We start from the raw sequence: 17,678 nt of genomic DNA, 5'->3' as shown, positions 1-17,678 counted from the left end.
GAAGATGAAAAATCATAGGTTTTCATGATTTACTGAAGGAAAACATTACCAAATGATCTCACTAGCAAAAAGTGTTGCTCTTTAAATGCTCGGATGGAAGGGAAGTGAAGTGAAGAGAACCTGGCTAAATTTGTCTTGCTGAAATAACATTTCATGGTTCTGTCAGAAGAAGGAAAAACTAAAAGAAAACAAAGCAAAACAAAAAAAGAAGTGGAGACAAACCAAAGATGAGTTAGGAGAAGCTTGCCTTCTCTCTGTAATATCACTTCCCACAATGAGACTAATTTTGGTACTTTCCAAATTTAGTTATTCAGGATACTTGCAAAACAGGCTCTCATTTTTAAAACACTGCCTACATTTTAAGGCTAAGTTTGCATCACTCCCTATTGCAAGATCATTTCAAACTTTTTCTATTTAAAAGTTTGCTTCTTGTCATGTTGTATTTCTTCTGATGCATATGATGTTCTCTTTTTACCATTTAAAATGCCCTGGAGAACTGGTGTTTTACCATTTCCTCATTTCTAAAACTACTTTGTGTTGGCTTTTCAGTTCTCTTGATAGTAAAATTAATAAAACACTGGAATTCTTGTAAATCAAATCGGATGGAAAACATTTGAAGCAAAGGCAGCAGTATTTAATGTGTAAGTTTCAGCAATATTAATCCCCCAGTCTATATAAAGAACACTCTTAGAAGTTTCTAAATTGAAAGGTTTTAATGGGGAAATAATTGATGATCTCAGGGCACACTTACTCTTTCTTAGGAAGTGTTTTGACAGCAGCTACCCCACATATTCACAGTGTTCTCCCTATCTGGATAACCTTTATATTCCTAACCAGGTTGCTTTCTATGTCAATGTTTTGTATGTGCAGGGTACAGTAGCAGGGATGTTGGACAATAGGGAGTGAATGCATTTCAACTTATATTGTCTCTTCTCTGTTTACTTTCAGGATTTGGTTACTACGCACAGTTCAGAGATGAGTTGCTGGAAACTGCTTGGCTGCATCAGCAACTAGAGACATAAAAAGCAAGTCAAGAAAAACAAAACTGTAGACGCCATCGCTGACCAGCTCGAAGAGCATCAGCAGTGGAGAACTATGACAATACAGCAAGTCCTATTACTTCTGCTGCTCTGGATGTGGCTGCCGCATCCCTGCCATACAGAAATGCTGTTCAGAAGGACTCCTGATCTCAGACCCAAAAGCTTTGGAGGACGTGCATCAGGGAATGATGGAAAAGCAATTCACCGCCAGAAGCGAGGCTGGATGTGGAACCAGTTTTTTCTTTTAGAGGAATACACAGGATCTGATTATCAGTATGTAGGCAAGGTAGGTTTCTCATTAAGTTTTCTATATAATTGTCAAGTTTACTTATTTTTCTACAGAGCCCTAGTTTCTATGTTTTATTCTAATGCATAGAAAGCAGATTTCCAGGCAATATATATATGTAGTTTGTCCTGATAGAATCACTAAATTAATGTTGCTAGTTAAAGTTATTCAGAAACATTTGAATGAAACAAATGAAGACATCTTTGACAAATTTGTTTGCTTTAGCACATCACTCCTTCCAGCAGCCCACTCAGTATCTCTTCTGTATCAAAACATAATATTTTATAATTCATCATAAAATTCTGTTTCAGCTCTTTCTCTTTGAATATTTCATGTTTCATACAAGATAATGCATTCTTTTTCTGTGGTTATGTTTGAAGAATGCAACCTATTTTGAAGAAAAAATATTCTTCTTCTTTCACTCTCCCTGAATCTCAATAAGCTGCAGTGAGTAAAATTCATTAACAACCGTGTGATAGAAATGAGATGGTTAGGAAGTGAACTACAATAGAAGTCAGCAGAACTGCACATGTGACTGCATGGCATACTAAATGCATACATAAAGCACACCTGAAGTGTCCTTTAAATTATTTTCAGCTAATGCTTATGTTTTGCCATGGGATTTATTGAAAAATACACAATGTATAATGCCACAATAACATTCAAACAGGTACAAGGAATTAATTCAAAATGGTAATTTGCTTGAAAGCAGAAGTTAGTGTCAGCAGTAGTGGGTACCAGTTAGCACAAATGGTTGGTGGTAAACACAGAAATTTCATTTTCTATAATCCAGGTTTTCATTTTTTACATGGTTTTGAACTTGTAAAATATTGCAGAGAAATACTGACTTGTTGAAAATCACAGAATCACAGAAGAACTGAGCTTGTAAGGCACCTCTGGAGATTATCTAGCCCAACCCCCCTGCTCAAAGCAATGTCAGCTAGAGCTTGCTCAGGACTATGTCCAGTCAGATTTTAAATATCTCCAAAGGTGGAGACTCCACAATCTCTCTGGGCAACCTGTTCAAGTGGTTGAGCACCCACTCAATAAAAACTTTGTTCCTATATTCAAAGGCAGTTTCCTGTACTTCAGTTCGTGTCTGTTGCCTCTTGTGCTGTCACTGGGCACCACTGAAAAGAGACTGGCTCTGTCTCCCTCACTCCTCTCCATCCAGTATTTATATACATTACCAAGGTCCCTCCTGAGCCTTCTCTTCTCCAGGCTGAACAGTCTCAGCTCTCTCAGCCTCTCCTCTTATCAAAAATGCTCCAGTCCCTTAATCAATTTGGCCTTTTGTTGGACTCTCTCCAGTAGCTCCATATCTCTTCTGCTGGGGAACCCAGAACTGGACGCAGCATTCCAGATGTGTCTTACCAGGGCAGAGCAGAGAGGAAGGATCATCTCTCTTGATGTCCTGGGGATGTTTTTCCTAATGGAGCCAAGGGTGCTGACGACCTTCTTTGCTACAAGGACACATTGCTGTCTCATAGTCAGCTTGCTGTCCATGAGGACTCCAAGGTCCCTCTGCAAAACTGCTTTCCAGCCAGTTGATTCCCAGCATGTACTGGTGCATGAGATTATTATATTATAAAAAGTTTCTTGAAAGGATTAAGAATGTTGGGGAGTTTGAGAAAGGAAATGCTTATTAAAATCTAAGGAATTTAAATACTAAGTAAAAATTTAAGAGTGCAAGTTTATGAATGAGTAAACTGCCTTTTGTTTCCATTTTTTATTTGTTGCTTTGAGTCTGTAATTTTAGCACTAACATTTGAATGATACAGCCATTTCCGAAGCATGTTGAGAGCCTTGTAAATAGTTCCTATATCTATTTCATACACTTATCAAGTGTAAAGTCATGCCTCCCAAATGTTCCAAAGTATTTAGGCCAGTTCCTCAGTCCAGGCCAGACTGATAGCTTATGAAAATTGACCTTGTCCACAAAATGGGAAGTGTCACTGTATCAAAACACTATGCTATTGTATTTGAAAATGTATTGCTTCCAGAAGTCCCAAGAAATAAATAGCTTTGCAGGGCACCCTGAATTTCAAATTATTTAGGCTCCTTCAGAAACCTGCTGATTACTGTCTTTTATTGCATTGGTTTTGAATATTTATGATCTCAAATCACAAAGTGAGAGTGAAGGCAGATTCTTTAGAGGAAAAAGGGTTAAAATTTTTATAGGCTAACTCATCTGCATTAGAAAAAGAAAGAGAGATGTTGATAAACAGGGAACTACTTTGGCTGAGAGAAAATAAGCATTTGCAAATGGGAAGTGCTAAGCAAAGGTAAGTAAAGCATCAAATAAAGAGTACAGAGCTGAGAAGAAACTTTAGCATTTAAGACTGCACCTCCACCTTTTTTGCTCTGCTTAGAGCAAAAACTTGTTAACTTGAGCAAGCAAATTTAGTATTAACCTGAGTATATAAAGTTGCCCTGTAGTAATTTTCTGACGATTTTGGGAAAAGTGTAGAAAACACATGCAAAAGGAAGAGTATCATAGCATTGTATTTGCATGGGGAGAGTTTTACACAAAGGAAGCAAAATGAAACAGATTATATGTGGAGCTAAAAATTGATTGTTACTCTAGTTAATGTTTTAACAGTCTGATAGTCCAAATTCTCAAATTATTAGAGAAAAAAATAATTATTAAAATCATAGTGCATAAACTTTATAGTAGCTGTCTCTTTTCCCTGGTGTTGCACTCACCTTTCCAAAGGCCACCTGAGTTGTATAGTCAAAATGTTTCTGGATGTTTCCTTTTATCTGATTTTATCCAAAGCCAAAATTATTTCAATAGATGGGTGACATAAAATGCCACTTTCCTGTTAATTTCTCTGCAACATATTTGGAGGTGGTGTTTCGAAATTATGTGAGATAGTAAGAGCACAAGTTAGAACTCAATGATTTGTGGTCAATGACTAGGAGAGAATGTTTGTCATGGAGAGTTTTCAGTCAAAAATAAGTACTAAGTGTGATTTTTAAAATTGACAAAAATAGTTAGATGACAAACGTGCCAGTGAAAGAATCAGCAGAAATTCCAAAACTGAGGCTACCAGATTCATCTGGATTTGTGATTTACATTTGCTTGCTTTCTGAGCTCATGATTGATATATTTTTTCTTGTTTCTTATCCTGCATCTATATATCTGTCAAGGGAGTTTGAAAACTGTTGAATATCACATTACTCTTGAAACCAGTGTCTACAATTCACAATGCAATTTATGCATTCATTTATTCACTGTTTAAGTCAGCCTGAGAATGTTCTACTAGAATAATATGATGGAAATGAGGTTCAATGAATGAATGGGATACATAATCCAGTAACAGCTGAAGAGTTCCTTGTTTAAGTCAACCATGCTTGTGAAATGGTGGCAAAGTACATATTGACTGATTATGGACATTGACTGGTTGCTTCAGGTCAGTATTTATTATTATTGTTATAAGAAAGAAGGATGGTCATCCCTTCCTTCATGTAATACACAGCATCCTGAGGGTAGAAATCAAAATGACATAAGTGAATTTTGTATATGGAGAACCTCAAATAATAATTACAACTGTAGTTTCTAGTAAAGGTTGAAGCCATAAAAAAGAGCAGTGTGGGAAACCAGACTTATATATATATATATTACATACATAACTATCTTTGCAAAAATATACTAGAAGACATTAATTCTGAGACAAAGTACTTTTCCCAATTTCAGAGAAACAATGCAGGGATGTTCAAAAAGAACCTTCAACCTCATATCAGAAAAATAATTTTATTCATATTTGGGGTTAGAGTTATGGTTAATACTTCTTTTATGTCTTTTTCTGTGCAGAAAGTCTATGTGCTCTATTATTCTCTCTTAACATACAGAAAGCTGATTCATAATTTTTATTTCTTTTTGCTAGTATATAGTTTCAAGGCCCATTTATTATTTTTCAAATAAAGTGGTACAATTACAAAGTATTACGCATTTTCAAACTTGTTCTGAAAAACTTCCATTTATCATGAGTACATCCAGAAAAAAACATTTTTCTTTTAAATCTAAAAATTATATTCTAACAGATGGTGTAAAGAGCAGAACATGTCAACCTCACTTAGTTCCTCTCAGTTCAAGAACCCCAACACAGACAGAATTCTGAGGAAAGGACTTGGAGTATTAGTGACATATGCATACACGACACAATTTCAAGAACAACAGTTACTGGTTCGTAGCCTATCTTTTCCTTTTAGTAATTATCTGTGTCTATTGACACTGTGGATGATACACTACAGAACTGGTAACTGAAGGAGGGTCCCGCATCCTTAACTTGATAAAGTCTGAAAGACAGCTATCCTAAAAGTAATATTGCTTTTAGATACCTCAGCAAAAGCGTAATGTGTTACAAAAGTGTGAATGGACCCCAGGACAACTTACGACCCAGTCATAAAGACCTAAAGTAGGGAAACGTCAGATGTTGCTTGAACTCTAGATAAATGTATTGGAATTAAATATACTGTTTTAAGTTAGTATTGCAAGTATTCCTTCATATTGTTTAGTATTGTTAGTATTGCTTAGTATTGTTTTATATAGTCCATAATCCAAAGAGAAATATTTTACACAGAATTTGGCAACATCAGAGGTAAAAAGATGCATTTTCCTGAAAGTCCATGTTCTGTCAATGTAAAAGGATAAAGATTAGCTAAGATCAGATGTGCATAGAGTTGTCACTGTTAGAGAAACAGTCAGTTTTAAGGAAAGACTAAACAAAATAATGTCTTGGGGGAAATGAAAACCAGAAACCATCCTGGGCAGGAATTCTGAATGGACTTTTCTTTCTGATGAAGCAGCTACCAAAAATACTGGTTTGGGAGAGAGTAATACAAAACAGCATGTTGTCTTGATTTCAAAGGGTTTGCCATCAAGCAGGACACACACAAAAAAAAGATCCCAATGAAGTGGTGCTGTTGTAGTGGTAAGATGAAGACTTACCAAACCCTTTTAAAAACTTCTGTATTTTGATTCCTGAAGAGTGTTTCTACCGTAGTTCTTTTTTTATGAAGACCTTTGGTGCCATGAGAGACTAAAGAGTAGGATTTTGAACTGAAAGTGCTCATATGCAGGCTTAATATTTGGTATGAAGATCTGGTTGAGTTTAAAATGCCTCCCTTTCAGGTGATGGAAATCAGCTCTGTGGCACTGAAGTTCTGTAGAGGTTGAATTTTCAGCTAGAGCAGATTCTTGTGATGGGGATCAATGAAGAAGAATGGAAAGGGAGGAAAGATATTCTGCAAACTGAATAAATAAATTGTGATCTGCTGTGCTTAGGACTCAGCTGCCGAGGTGAAAGAGGACAGCTTGTCCTTTAACAGTTTCCACTTGGAATTTTTTTGGTGTAACGCTACTGGATGCAAAAAGCAAATTGTTCACAGCTGTGTATCTTCAAAAATCTTATCTCATTGAAGATACTGCAGTGTGGTGGAATCAATAATTGGACAACAATATTTAGATATTTATTTATTTCTCAGACTTAACACATAGGCTGTGAAGAGTGTTATTTAAGGCACTAATTTACGTCAAGGATATGAAAGCTTGCTTTTGGGAGTACATGTGTGGGCTCCTAGATATTTCAGCACAGGGCAAGAGTGTCAGAGTGAAATATGTTACAATTTCTTTTCTTTTTGAAGGACTGATTTTTCTCTATCTCTTTTTGCAGTCCAGAACACAGGAACTATGATGGCTTCTCAAAACACATGGTGCAACCATTGTTTTTCCATAACAGCAGAGGCATCAAAAGCTTCCTGTAAGATTGTCCTGGAGGCTGATTGATTCTCAGTGAGTGCTGAGATGAAATTCTTTCTCAAACTCTGTTGGGATCCAGCTAGTATGGAGTTTATGACTATAACTGGTTAGATTAATCATTTACTCTAAATTGAAACATGCAGAGGGTTTATATTGTCTGCTTGCAAAAGGACTATTCCTTTGGAAACCTCAGTGTATGTTGGAGTCTGACTTCTTGTTTCATTAAACATCAGCAAAAGGTATTGGTGGCAAAGAGCTAACCTGGCTGAATAGTAAGTTTTTATTCCCATAAAGAATGAATTATTTGTTAGCTACTGTACTGGATGTATCCCTACAAGATACTGCGTTTTGCTGGATGACACAGCACAGAATTAACAGACAGTTGTTGAGAAATGGGAAGGCTTTGTAGTATCTACCAGTCTTTTAGTGAAGATCAAAGAAGCGAAAGTTGTCATGTGCCTGAATCCAGAGCCAGATATATTTGTTCAAAGGCTGTGGATCCCCAGATGTCTGTGTGTATGAGTTTCTTCTAAGTGTTGTCTGGTAACGAGAGAAAAGGGGTTAAGACATTTGGGTAGGGCATACTGAGAGCATACTCAACCCAACTGCTTAAGGGGATGATCCCCAGTGTCCAAATTATCTGATGGCCATTTTGCTCAGATGTGCCAGGCACTGTAAATAAAAGACCTAAGTGAGCATTCCCAGTTGCTTCTTTAGACTGGCAAATCTTGGAAAGGCTGAGGAAAAACACAGACCTACAGTGAAACTTCAGTGCTTCACAGTGAAATAGTACTGGAATGGATTACTGTCCTTTTAGACTTCTTTTTAGGAGTGCAGGCCACATCCAGCAGAGCTGAGGGTAGATGTTCCAAGGCAGTTTTGCCCTTCATGGGGAGTTCAGTGTCAGTATTTGTTCTGTTAAGGAGAAATGCTGGATGCGTTGAATGCCTCTCTGCTTAAAATCTGTCCTTAAAGACCAAACAGGTAGACTGCTTTGGGATTGTGCTTTTTCTCTAAAATGGTAGTCAATAGGACTGTTTATCCAACCAGAACCACATAGCACTGCAAGAGACATGTTTCATAAAACCAGTGGGGCCTCATCAGATGCTGGTTGCTCAAACTGCCAAGTGAGGTATTAAAGGAGATACAGTACACATTGGTCAGGAAGAAAGAAAGGAGGGAGGGAGGGAGGGAAGGAAGGAAGGAAGGAAAGATATAGGCAAGCAGAATGAAACCAAAAAACTTAAAAAGATGAAAAAGTAGCCGAACAGTGGTGTCATTCAAACTCTAGCTTAGCAGAGAAGATCTGGTTTGACAGAATTGAAAGGGAGCGTGTCCTATATTTTTGTTACTGTATGAGTTGGACACAAGAGAAAGAGCTCAGAGCATGCCAATGCCTGTACAGGTGCTGCTAGGGAAAAACTGCCTGGCTAACGGTGCTAATCTAGTTGTAATCAAATGAATATGTCTTCTTTACCAACTGGTATGGTGAAAAGAGGAGGTTTGTACCTGCATCAGATCTTCACTGGCAATGAAGTCTGTGCCAGTTCCAGGCTCACATCACGTATCCATACATAGCTAATTGCCAGAGGACCTTGAGTCGTGTGGCAAGTGATGCCCTGGTGAACAAAGTGATCCATGGTCCCAAGAAGACAGAAACCACTCTCTGAGACTACAAGACTCCAAATAGAGGAGCAAGTCAAACCACATAAAAAAGAACAGTAAGACACTAAATTGCTTAGGTAGACATACCTATCTATGTCTTAGGTAGACACATGTAAATGTCCTTCGAGACAATAGCTTGAAACTAAACACTAAGCTTAGACCAGGACCATTTTCACTTCTATAGGTATAGTTTTATAGTTTTTTTACAGTTTTTTTTTTACAGCATACTTTGCATAATTTTAAAAGTCATGATAACTGGAAAAGTTATAGTAAATGAAGTGGGATATTATCTCTAGAAGTTGTATTTGCTCAGCTTTCAAGCAAATACCAATCTGATATTCTGTTTTTATTTCTCCTTGGCCTCTATAGGACCATAAGTATTATATTTAATAAGTTTAACAGTGTTAAACATACGTTTAACACTGTTAATGGTCTTTAATTGAAATTCAAAGTGTGGAAGCTGCAATAGAGCCTGAAAAACATGAGGTGGTTTTAATAATTATTCTTTTTTTCCCCTTAACGAAAACAAATTAAACTGCATACCATTTCTTGTAAGAGGTGCAAAGTAGAGGAGGCTGCTCATTGAAATAGGTCTTGAAACACTAAATTCTGCTGAACAGTATGAGTTATTAATCAGTTGAAAAATAAATGAATTTTCTAGTTCTTCCTGACCAAAATGACCCTTCGCAGGCATTTAAAAGCTTTCTGTTTCAAGCACAGCTTTTACGTACTACTACTGGTATGTTTAACTTCTGAGGTAAAGCATTAAAATGTATTTCCCATTTGCTATCATATGTCATGGGCAGCCTTTTGCCCTTTCTTCCCCAGGCTTTCTTTCCCCGAGGCTGAGGGGCTCAGCTGTGCCCGGCGGTGGGGCCGCTGGAGCCGGCGGGAACCGGCGGGAACCGGCTGGGTCCGGCCCGGGGCAGCCCCGCCTCTCCCCTCACAGCCGCCGCCGACCCTGCAGAGCCCACCATGGCCGACACCTGGGCACCTGCACCCTGTATGATAACATACTTAGCTCATGTATATTAAAATAGTTTTTTGTGATTTCCTTTCCCATGTGTCAATAGATCTCTGTATTGTGTAATCATACATTATGCTCATACTTAATTTTAATCTGCTGTGAATGCTTCACAAATACCAGTTTCAAAACAGTGTGGAGGTTTCGCTTCATGATTTTCTATATCCATCTAACTGCTTTCATGTTCTTACCCCTTATGCAAATACTTTTCAAATCTACTCAAAAACTAATGCAAATATGAGTAGGGACTAGTAGCTGAATATTGTTTCCTCTTTTTCTGTCAAGTAACTTGAAGCTACGCCTAATGGCATTCAGAGCTACAAGGTAGCATGGTAAATGCAAGCCACTGGGATTGTATGAATGGTTTAATGAAAACTCGCTAGTTTTGATAGAAGAGTGAAGAAGATTATTCAACTTCTCCATTTTACTTTTTTTACACATTGATATTTGAGTGCAAGCCATTTATCAATTTGATGAGAAGTTCAGCGATAAAGAGACTGAGTGGTCAGTGAGGTCCTACTAGTCACTGGGGTAAGTTTCCTGCCACTGCCTTTCTTAGTCTCTGAGAAAACTATTTTAAAATGTTTGACTTTTTTTTTTCCTAATAATCCCAATAGCAGTGATCTGCCATTTTGAAACTAATTTCTAAAAGAGACAATTCCACTCTGTGCAAGCACAAAGTGCAATAGCGTCAATCAGTTGTTGGGAAGATTTAGAGGGAAGATAGTCAAAGTTATGGGCATCCTTTCAGCAAGTATACAATCACCAGTAAGATGCATTTTCCTGCCTTCATGCAGAAGACCTATAGTTCTCTTGTGTGGTTTCCAAACTCAGAGTTTGTACCTGATTATGCATTGCACTTAAAACGGCATAATGCTTCAAAATAGTATAAGAAGCAGGGAAGTAGTTTAGTCTGAACTGTCCAGTTCCTTTCAGTTCAATTTCTCTTTCAATTTTAAAATTGTATCTGTTTGTCACAAAAAGATATTCCAAAAAGGAAAGAACTGATAAAACCGAAACAGTTTGTATTCAAAGCCATAGCTCAGGAAAAGTAGAGCGCACTTCATCACAGTACATTCATTCACTCAAGGAATTAAAAAAAATAATAGAAAAGGGAGCTTTAGAAATGTTTGACCTACACCTTGTTTGAAATGATAAATGTATAAATAGCCAATAGTTTCAACAGCAATTCAAAGGCTGATGCTTTAGGGACTTTTTTTTTTCCCTCTCTTGGTTTTTTTTTTTTTTTTTTTTTTTTAAATCAGATGCAGATGACCTTTTAAATATCCTATATACACAGATAGCAAGGAAGAGCCAGGGGTAATACTGAGGGAAAATCGGTGACTTGCAACAAAATACCCATGAGGGAGAGAGTTCTAAGAAGTTAAAAGTTGATGTTTACCCTTTTAAAATGTCTTCCTGCCGGAATATTTTCCTTATATTTATGAGTGGTTTTGTCTTTGAAGATAATTAAAAATAAGTGGAACCAAAAAGGCTGTAATGGCAAGTTCTTTCAAACCCTCCAATGCCTTCTGTTTTGAGGCAGCAAGTACTATACAGTCAATGTTATCAGAAGTCCCTGGCAGACAGAGTAGCATTTGTTTGCAGGCAAAAACAAACATCATTGTCCAACTCATCAGTGTTAATTCCTCAAACTAAATTATTTCTGTTTCCTGAGTCTTTTAATAGCTATTTACTTGAAAGTGTTAAAGAAGGGCTGGATCACTGAGGGGAAAAAAATGCCCTCTAATTTGACAATATTTTGGTCTGTAGCAATTTTAAATGTGCAACCATGGATGAGTTCATACACTCTTCAAGTCTGAGAACAGAAGCTGTCTTGTCTTCATTTCAAAGATCCAATTCACAGACCATCCAGTTGCCTGAATGCAGGTATGAGGTACCTTAAATGTCTGAATCACACCTAACAACGTAGAAAGGCATTAATGAATAGTTAGGTGGCTTAGCATGCTAAAAGGCATGTCCAAACAGAATGTATGCAAGTATTTAGATGGAAAATATGAGCTGAAAGAAGGAACTTTATGTTCTGGGATATTTATGATATTGTACTTTTGAAAAATATGTAGTTGCAAAGATTACTGCCTGCACTGTAAGACTCGGGTGGCTGGGCACACAAAATTTCTGTGGGAAAAAATTCTGGATAATTCCAAGAATATGTAAAAACTGAAGAAAACCTCAGTGCGCAACTTCAATTCTGTTCAACTCTTCTGTTCCCCTTTTCCTACTTGTAGAAAAGCCTTGCTCTTTCATATTGGCTTACACTGATACTCTGTGCCTTTCTTCTATTTCTTACACCTATGGTCTTCAGTCCAGTTATGCTACCTGGATTTAGCATTATTGTTTTACATGCGATGTAGACCCACACTGAATTAACTTTTCTGGGGTCATTTTTATTTAGGCAAAAGTGTAGGTGCCCTCTCTGTTTCTGATCTTTTATTCTTTCAAACCTGCCTTTCCTTTCAACTTGCCTACATATATATCTCAAGGCAGTGGTGGGAAGACATGAACATATTAAGTTTCCTCTTGATGTAAAGTTCAGAGTAATCATACTGTCCTTCGTTGCCAAAATTTTGGTGATTTCTGATTTATTTTTATTGCTCAAAGAGTGGTTGTCCTTTCTTAGTAATTCTCAAACAAATGCCATTTATTAAATGTTGTGCTTTAACCCCAGCCAGCAACTAAGCCCCAGACAGCCGCTCGCTCACTCCCCTCTGGTGGGATGAGGGAGAGAATTGGAAGGGTAAAAGTGAGAAAACTTGTGGGGTGAGATACAGACAGTTTAATAGGTAAAGCAAAAGCCGCGCACACAAGCAAAGCAAAACAAGGAATTCTTTCAGCACTTGCCATTGGCAGGCAGGTGTTCAGCCATCTCCAGGAAAGCAGGGCTCCAGCATGCATAATGGTTGCTTGGGAAAACAAAACACCATAAGTCCGAAAGTCTCCTCCTTCCTTCTTCTTCCCTCCAGCTTTATACACTGAGCATGACGTTATATGGTCTGGAACATCCCTTTGGTCAGTTGGGGTCAGCTGTCCTGGCTCTGTCCCCTCCCAACTCCTTGTGCCCCCCCAGCCTCCTCGCAGAAAAGGCCTTGACTCTGGGTAAGCACTGCTCAGCAATAATGAAAACATCCCTGTGTTATCAACACTGTTTTCGGCACAAATCCAAAACACAGCCCCATAGTAGCTACGATGAAGAAAATTAACGCTACCCCAGGCAAAACCAGCATATTAAGACAAGAGGGTTGGAAACAGAGGTTGGACTTGATGATTTGAAATATTTTAGGGTGAAATTGTGCTAGCAAAAAAAGACCCCAAAACGAAAAAACACTACTTTGTAGAAGAACTTGGAAGATTGCCATTCTGAGTATTTTGTAAAGTGGCTGTGTGATACAGTAGAGATGGTCATGCAGAATACTTTGTCTCTTCCTCATCCAAAACCAGCTAAGTAAAGTAGCAACCTCTCTTTCCTCCCATTTACTTTAGAAACTGTTTTATGTTATGAAAATGTTTTTCTGGGTTTTCTTCCTAAAAAGTTTTAATAGTTTTTTATAATTATATATAATTTAGGAGTACATATGCTACAATGTAGTGATTAGTAGAATAAATGATACTTGATATGCAGAGACATGAAGTAGTAATAAAGATTTCTTCCTTCTATATTAAGAACCCCATCTTCCAATGAGAACTTTTGCATATCCTTTTCTGAGGTATGGTATTTGATGTAAAATATGCATAAAATAAAATTTCTGGGTCTACATGTTTATGATTGCTAATTCCATTACAAATGGGATCTTGAGGCAGTAGAAATATTTAAAAAATATTATTTTGGAGTGAATATAATAATTAACAACTATTACTACCTAGGCAATCATGGTTATAAATTATCTAGCTTAAATGATAAAAATTATATTGATATTTTATATTTTGACAGTGAGAAAAATTACCATTGCACTTGTGTAAGAGGTGAAGTAAACAGGGAGAAAAAATGAGAGTTCTATATAAATTTTATGTTTTATAGTGTAGAAATTTAAAAAAATGTCATGAAACAATCTGTTTTGAGGAAGGAAACAGAAAAGATAGATAGGATAATGCAGTGTTCCAGGCCATGTTAGTAAAATTTTGGAAAACTTTTAATGAAGTGGAGGGACTTGTGAAATGCTAAATTAATGTGACAAATAGAATATATGAGCTTCAGGAGAGGCTAACTGGATATAGCCAAATAGAAGATAAATACACCTATGACAGGACAGAGCCAGGAAATATATAGGACTTTTGTAAATTGATATTAATTTTTTTACTTGCAAAATTTCACAGAACTCTCCACCCCTTTTGTACTTTGAAAATATCTGTCATTTGTAAGAAATATTGTGTGGGAATATGGCCACATTTTTACACAGTGATGCTACTGAGATTGCAAGCTCCACAGAGGATTCCTCAGAGGACTTAGAAATACCTTTAGCAATCAGAAGGGTGTCTTAAGTCATTCAAAAAGGATAATGAGTCTGCTATATAAATAATACAGTTGGAAGATAAGGAAAATGATTGCTTAATTATATCTTTAGTTAGGTCAGGTTATGTGACAGACCATTCTCTATGTGTCAGGAGTGGCCTGTTGTCTAGTAAAAGCCAAGTAAAATAAATGTAGTAGCTAGAGGACTACTGAGCGGTGTGACACAGAAAAGAGCTGCATGGGATTAATCAAGGCTTATAATTTAAGAATAATGGTAGAGATTTCAGTAATACGGATGTATTTGCTAGGAAGGGATAATGACGTGCTACAGAAAACAAAGTCATTGAAGGAGCAAGGAATACTATTTCAAGTGCTATGTAAGACTGTGTACCATAAAAGAGAATTAGGAAGTTTTCTAGCAATGGTGTAGAATTCTTTTTACTGCCAAAAGAAGAAAGTAGGCGCTAATAGTGCACAGGGCAAGAAATAAAGCCTCATGAAACCGGCCTAATTCTGGAAAAAAGAGAATGCAAAAGCTCTCTGTGGTTCTATAGACAAAAGAAAATGAATAGCGGGTTTTGGTATAAATGATAAAGGAGTAATTTATGCCAAACCAAGGAGATTTTTAAAAAAGAAATAAATAAAACCCAAACCACAAAGAAAACCCAAGCACCAACAGCATAACCAATATAGTATATTTTACTGGAAATCAGGAAAATAGACATTAGGTAAAGAGTGCTTGTGATGTCTTGCAAATGTCATGGAAGCTTTATGGAAATACTGACTGGGCCTATCAGCTGATTACCAGAGTTCCCATAAGTTAGAAATAATTTTTTCATCAGTGATGTAGTACACAGAACACATTTTTGAAAACAGCAATTAACATTGCAAGGGAAAGTAATTACTATGGAGTACAGTTCTTAATTTGTAGCAGTGAAGGTCAGGATGGGCTTTCTGTCTCCAGTAAAAGTAGTTGAGGAATACTGTTCACCGGGTTGATGATGCTGTCTTGTGTGTTTACACACATAATGTGTAATGCTGTGTATGATTTCTGCCAAGATTTATACCCAAATCTGGTTATTTTTGGTACTTTACAGTCTGATAGAGGAATTATATAGGCTGCTTTGGTAGGAGAAGTTTTAATTTAAATTTTAATTATAGCTACCTACCCAGTCTTAATACAAACACAATTAAATTCAGTTAAATTTCACTATGTAATTGTAATTCCCTATGTAATTGAGGTGCCAACAAGGTGTCTACAAGGCACCATTGTGGATAAATCCCCCAGACCCTCTTCAGGAACCCAACATGCTGGGATTCCCCTCTTAAGTGCCTGTATACTAATGCACGTGGTATGGGGAATAAATACAATGAGTTAGAGATCTGCACGTAGTTGCAGGGCTGTGATCTTGTTGGGATTACAGAGATGTGGTGGGATGGCTCCCATGATTGGAGTGTTGCAATGGAGGGATACAGGCTCTTTAGGAAGGACAGGAAGGGAAGACAAGGAAAGGGAGTTCCTCTTTATGTGAGAGAGCAGCTAGAGTGCGTGGAGCTCTGCTTAGGGATGGAAGAGGAGCCAACAGTGAGTTTATGGGTTAGGATTAAAGACAGAACAGGCAAAGGGAACATTATAGTGGGTGTCTGCCATAGGCCACCTGACAAGGAAGAACAAGTGGATGATGCCTTCTAAAGGAAGCATACAGAGGGTGGAAGCAAGGATAGATAACGTGGGAGGAATACAGAAACATTGGCCAAGCATCCAGGGATGAAGTTAGGAAAGCTAAAGCCCCAGCGGAATTGAATCTGGCCAGGGATGTCAAAGACAAAAAGAACGGCTTCCAGAAGTACGCAGGAGAGAAAACAAAGACTAGGGGAAATGTGGGCCCATTGCTCAATGAAACAGAGGACCTGGCTACGCTGGACATGAAAAAGATGGAAGTACTGAATGCCGCCTTTGCCTCAGTCTTTACTAGCAAGACCAGCCTTCAGGAATCGCAGGTCCCAGAGACCACAGAGAAAAGTTGGAGCAAGGAATATGTATCCTTGGTGGAACAGGATCGGGCCAGGGAATACCTGAGCAAACTGGACCTCCAGAAGTCCATGGGCCCTGATAGGATGCACCCATGAGTGAGTGCTGAGGGACCTGGCAGATTCATTGTGAGGCCACTCAATAATATTTGACTGATCATGGTGACTGGGAAAAGTACCCGAAGACTGAAGGAAAGCACCACGCCCATCTTCGAGAAGGGCAAGAAGGAGGACGTAGGGAACTGTAGGCCAGTCAGCCTCACATTGATCTCTGGGAAGGTGATCGAGCAGCTAATCCTGGAAACCATTTCCAGGCACATTAAAGATGAGAAAATTATCAAAAGTAGTCAGCATGGCTTCACCAAGGGCAAGTCATGCTTGACCATCTTGACAATCTTCTGTGATGAAGTGACTGGCCTGGTAGATGAAGGGACAGCAGTGGATATTGTCTACCTGGACTTCAGTAAGGCCTTCGAGACTATGTCCCATAAGCTACTCATATAGAAGTTGTTGATGTATGGGCTGGAAAAGCAGACTGTGAGGTCGAGTGAAACTGGCTTAATGGCCAGGTCCAGAGGGTGCTGATCAACAGTGCAAAGTCTGGTTGGAGGCCAGCAGCAAGTGATATATCCCAGGGATCAATATCGGGTACAGTCCTGTTTAAGATTTTCATTCATGATCTGGATGATGGGGCAGAGTGTACCCTCAGCCAGTTTGCAGATGGCACAGAACTGGGAGGAGTGACTGATGGGTCGTGCTGCCATCCAGAGGGACCTCAACAGGCTGGAGAGATGGGCTGACAGGAGCCTCATGAAGTTCAACAAGGTGAAAAGTCCTGCACCTGGAAAGGAACAACCCCAGGCACCAGTATATGCTGGGGGCTGACCAACTGGAAAGCAGCTTGACCAAAAAGGAGCTGGTTGTTCTGCTGGACACCAGGTTGAATATGAATCGGCAATGTGCCCTTGCCACAAAGAAGGCTAAAGGTATCCTGGGCTGCATGAGGCAAAGTATTGTTAGCAGGTCAAGGGAGGAGATCATTCCCCTCTTCTCAGCACTGGTGAGGCCACACCTGGAGTGCTGTGTCCAGTCCTGGGCACCCCAGTACAAGAGAGGCATGGGCACAGTGGAGAGAGTCCAGCGAAGGGCCGTAAGGATGATGAAGGGACTGGAGCACCGCACGTATGAGGAAAAGCTGCGAGAGCTGGAACTCTTTACCCTAGAAGCTGAGAGAAGGCTCAGGGGGGATCTTATCAATGTATGTAAATACCTGAAGGGAGGGTGCAAAGAGGAGGGAGCCAGGCTCTTTTTGGTGGTGCCCAGTGACAGGCCCAGAGGCAATGGGCACAAACTGAACCACAGGAGGTTCCCTCTGAACGTCAGGAAACACTTTTATGCTG

General features: G+C 38.6%; 1 protein-coding gene across 4 annotated transcripts in view; it reads left to right on the top strand.

Annotated features, from left to right (window-relative positions):
- The window catches only part of CDH10 (cadherin 10), a 103,056-nt gene that overhangs the window by 38,861 nt on the left and 46,517 nt on the right, over nucleotides 1-17,678 (top strand). For all 4 annotated transcript variants that reach the window (XM_030041898.1, XM_030041895.1, XM_030041897.2 and 1 more), the window contains one exon: nucleotides 949-1,326. In XM_030041898.1, coding sequence (XP_029897758.1) covers nucleotides 1,096-1,326 — 231 coding nt within the window. In that variant the 5' untranslated portion in view covers nucleotides 949-1,095. The remainder of the gene's footprint in view (nucleotides 1-948; nucleotides 1,327-17,678) is intronic.

The sequence above is a fragment of the Aquila chrysaetos genome, chromosome 18 (assembly GCF_900496995.4).
Source record: "Aquila chrysaetos chrysaetos chromosome 18, bAquChr1.4, whole genome shotgun sequence".
NCBI lineage: Eukaryota > Metazoa > Chordata > Aves > Accipitriformes > Accipitridae > Aquila > Aquila chrysaetos.
Note: the sequence above shows the minus strand (reverse complement) of the source record. Positions and strands in the feature narration are given on the sequence as shown.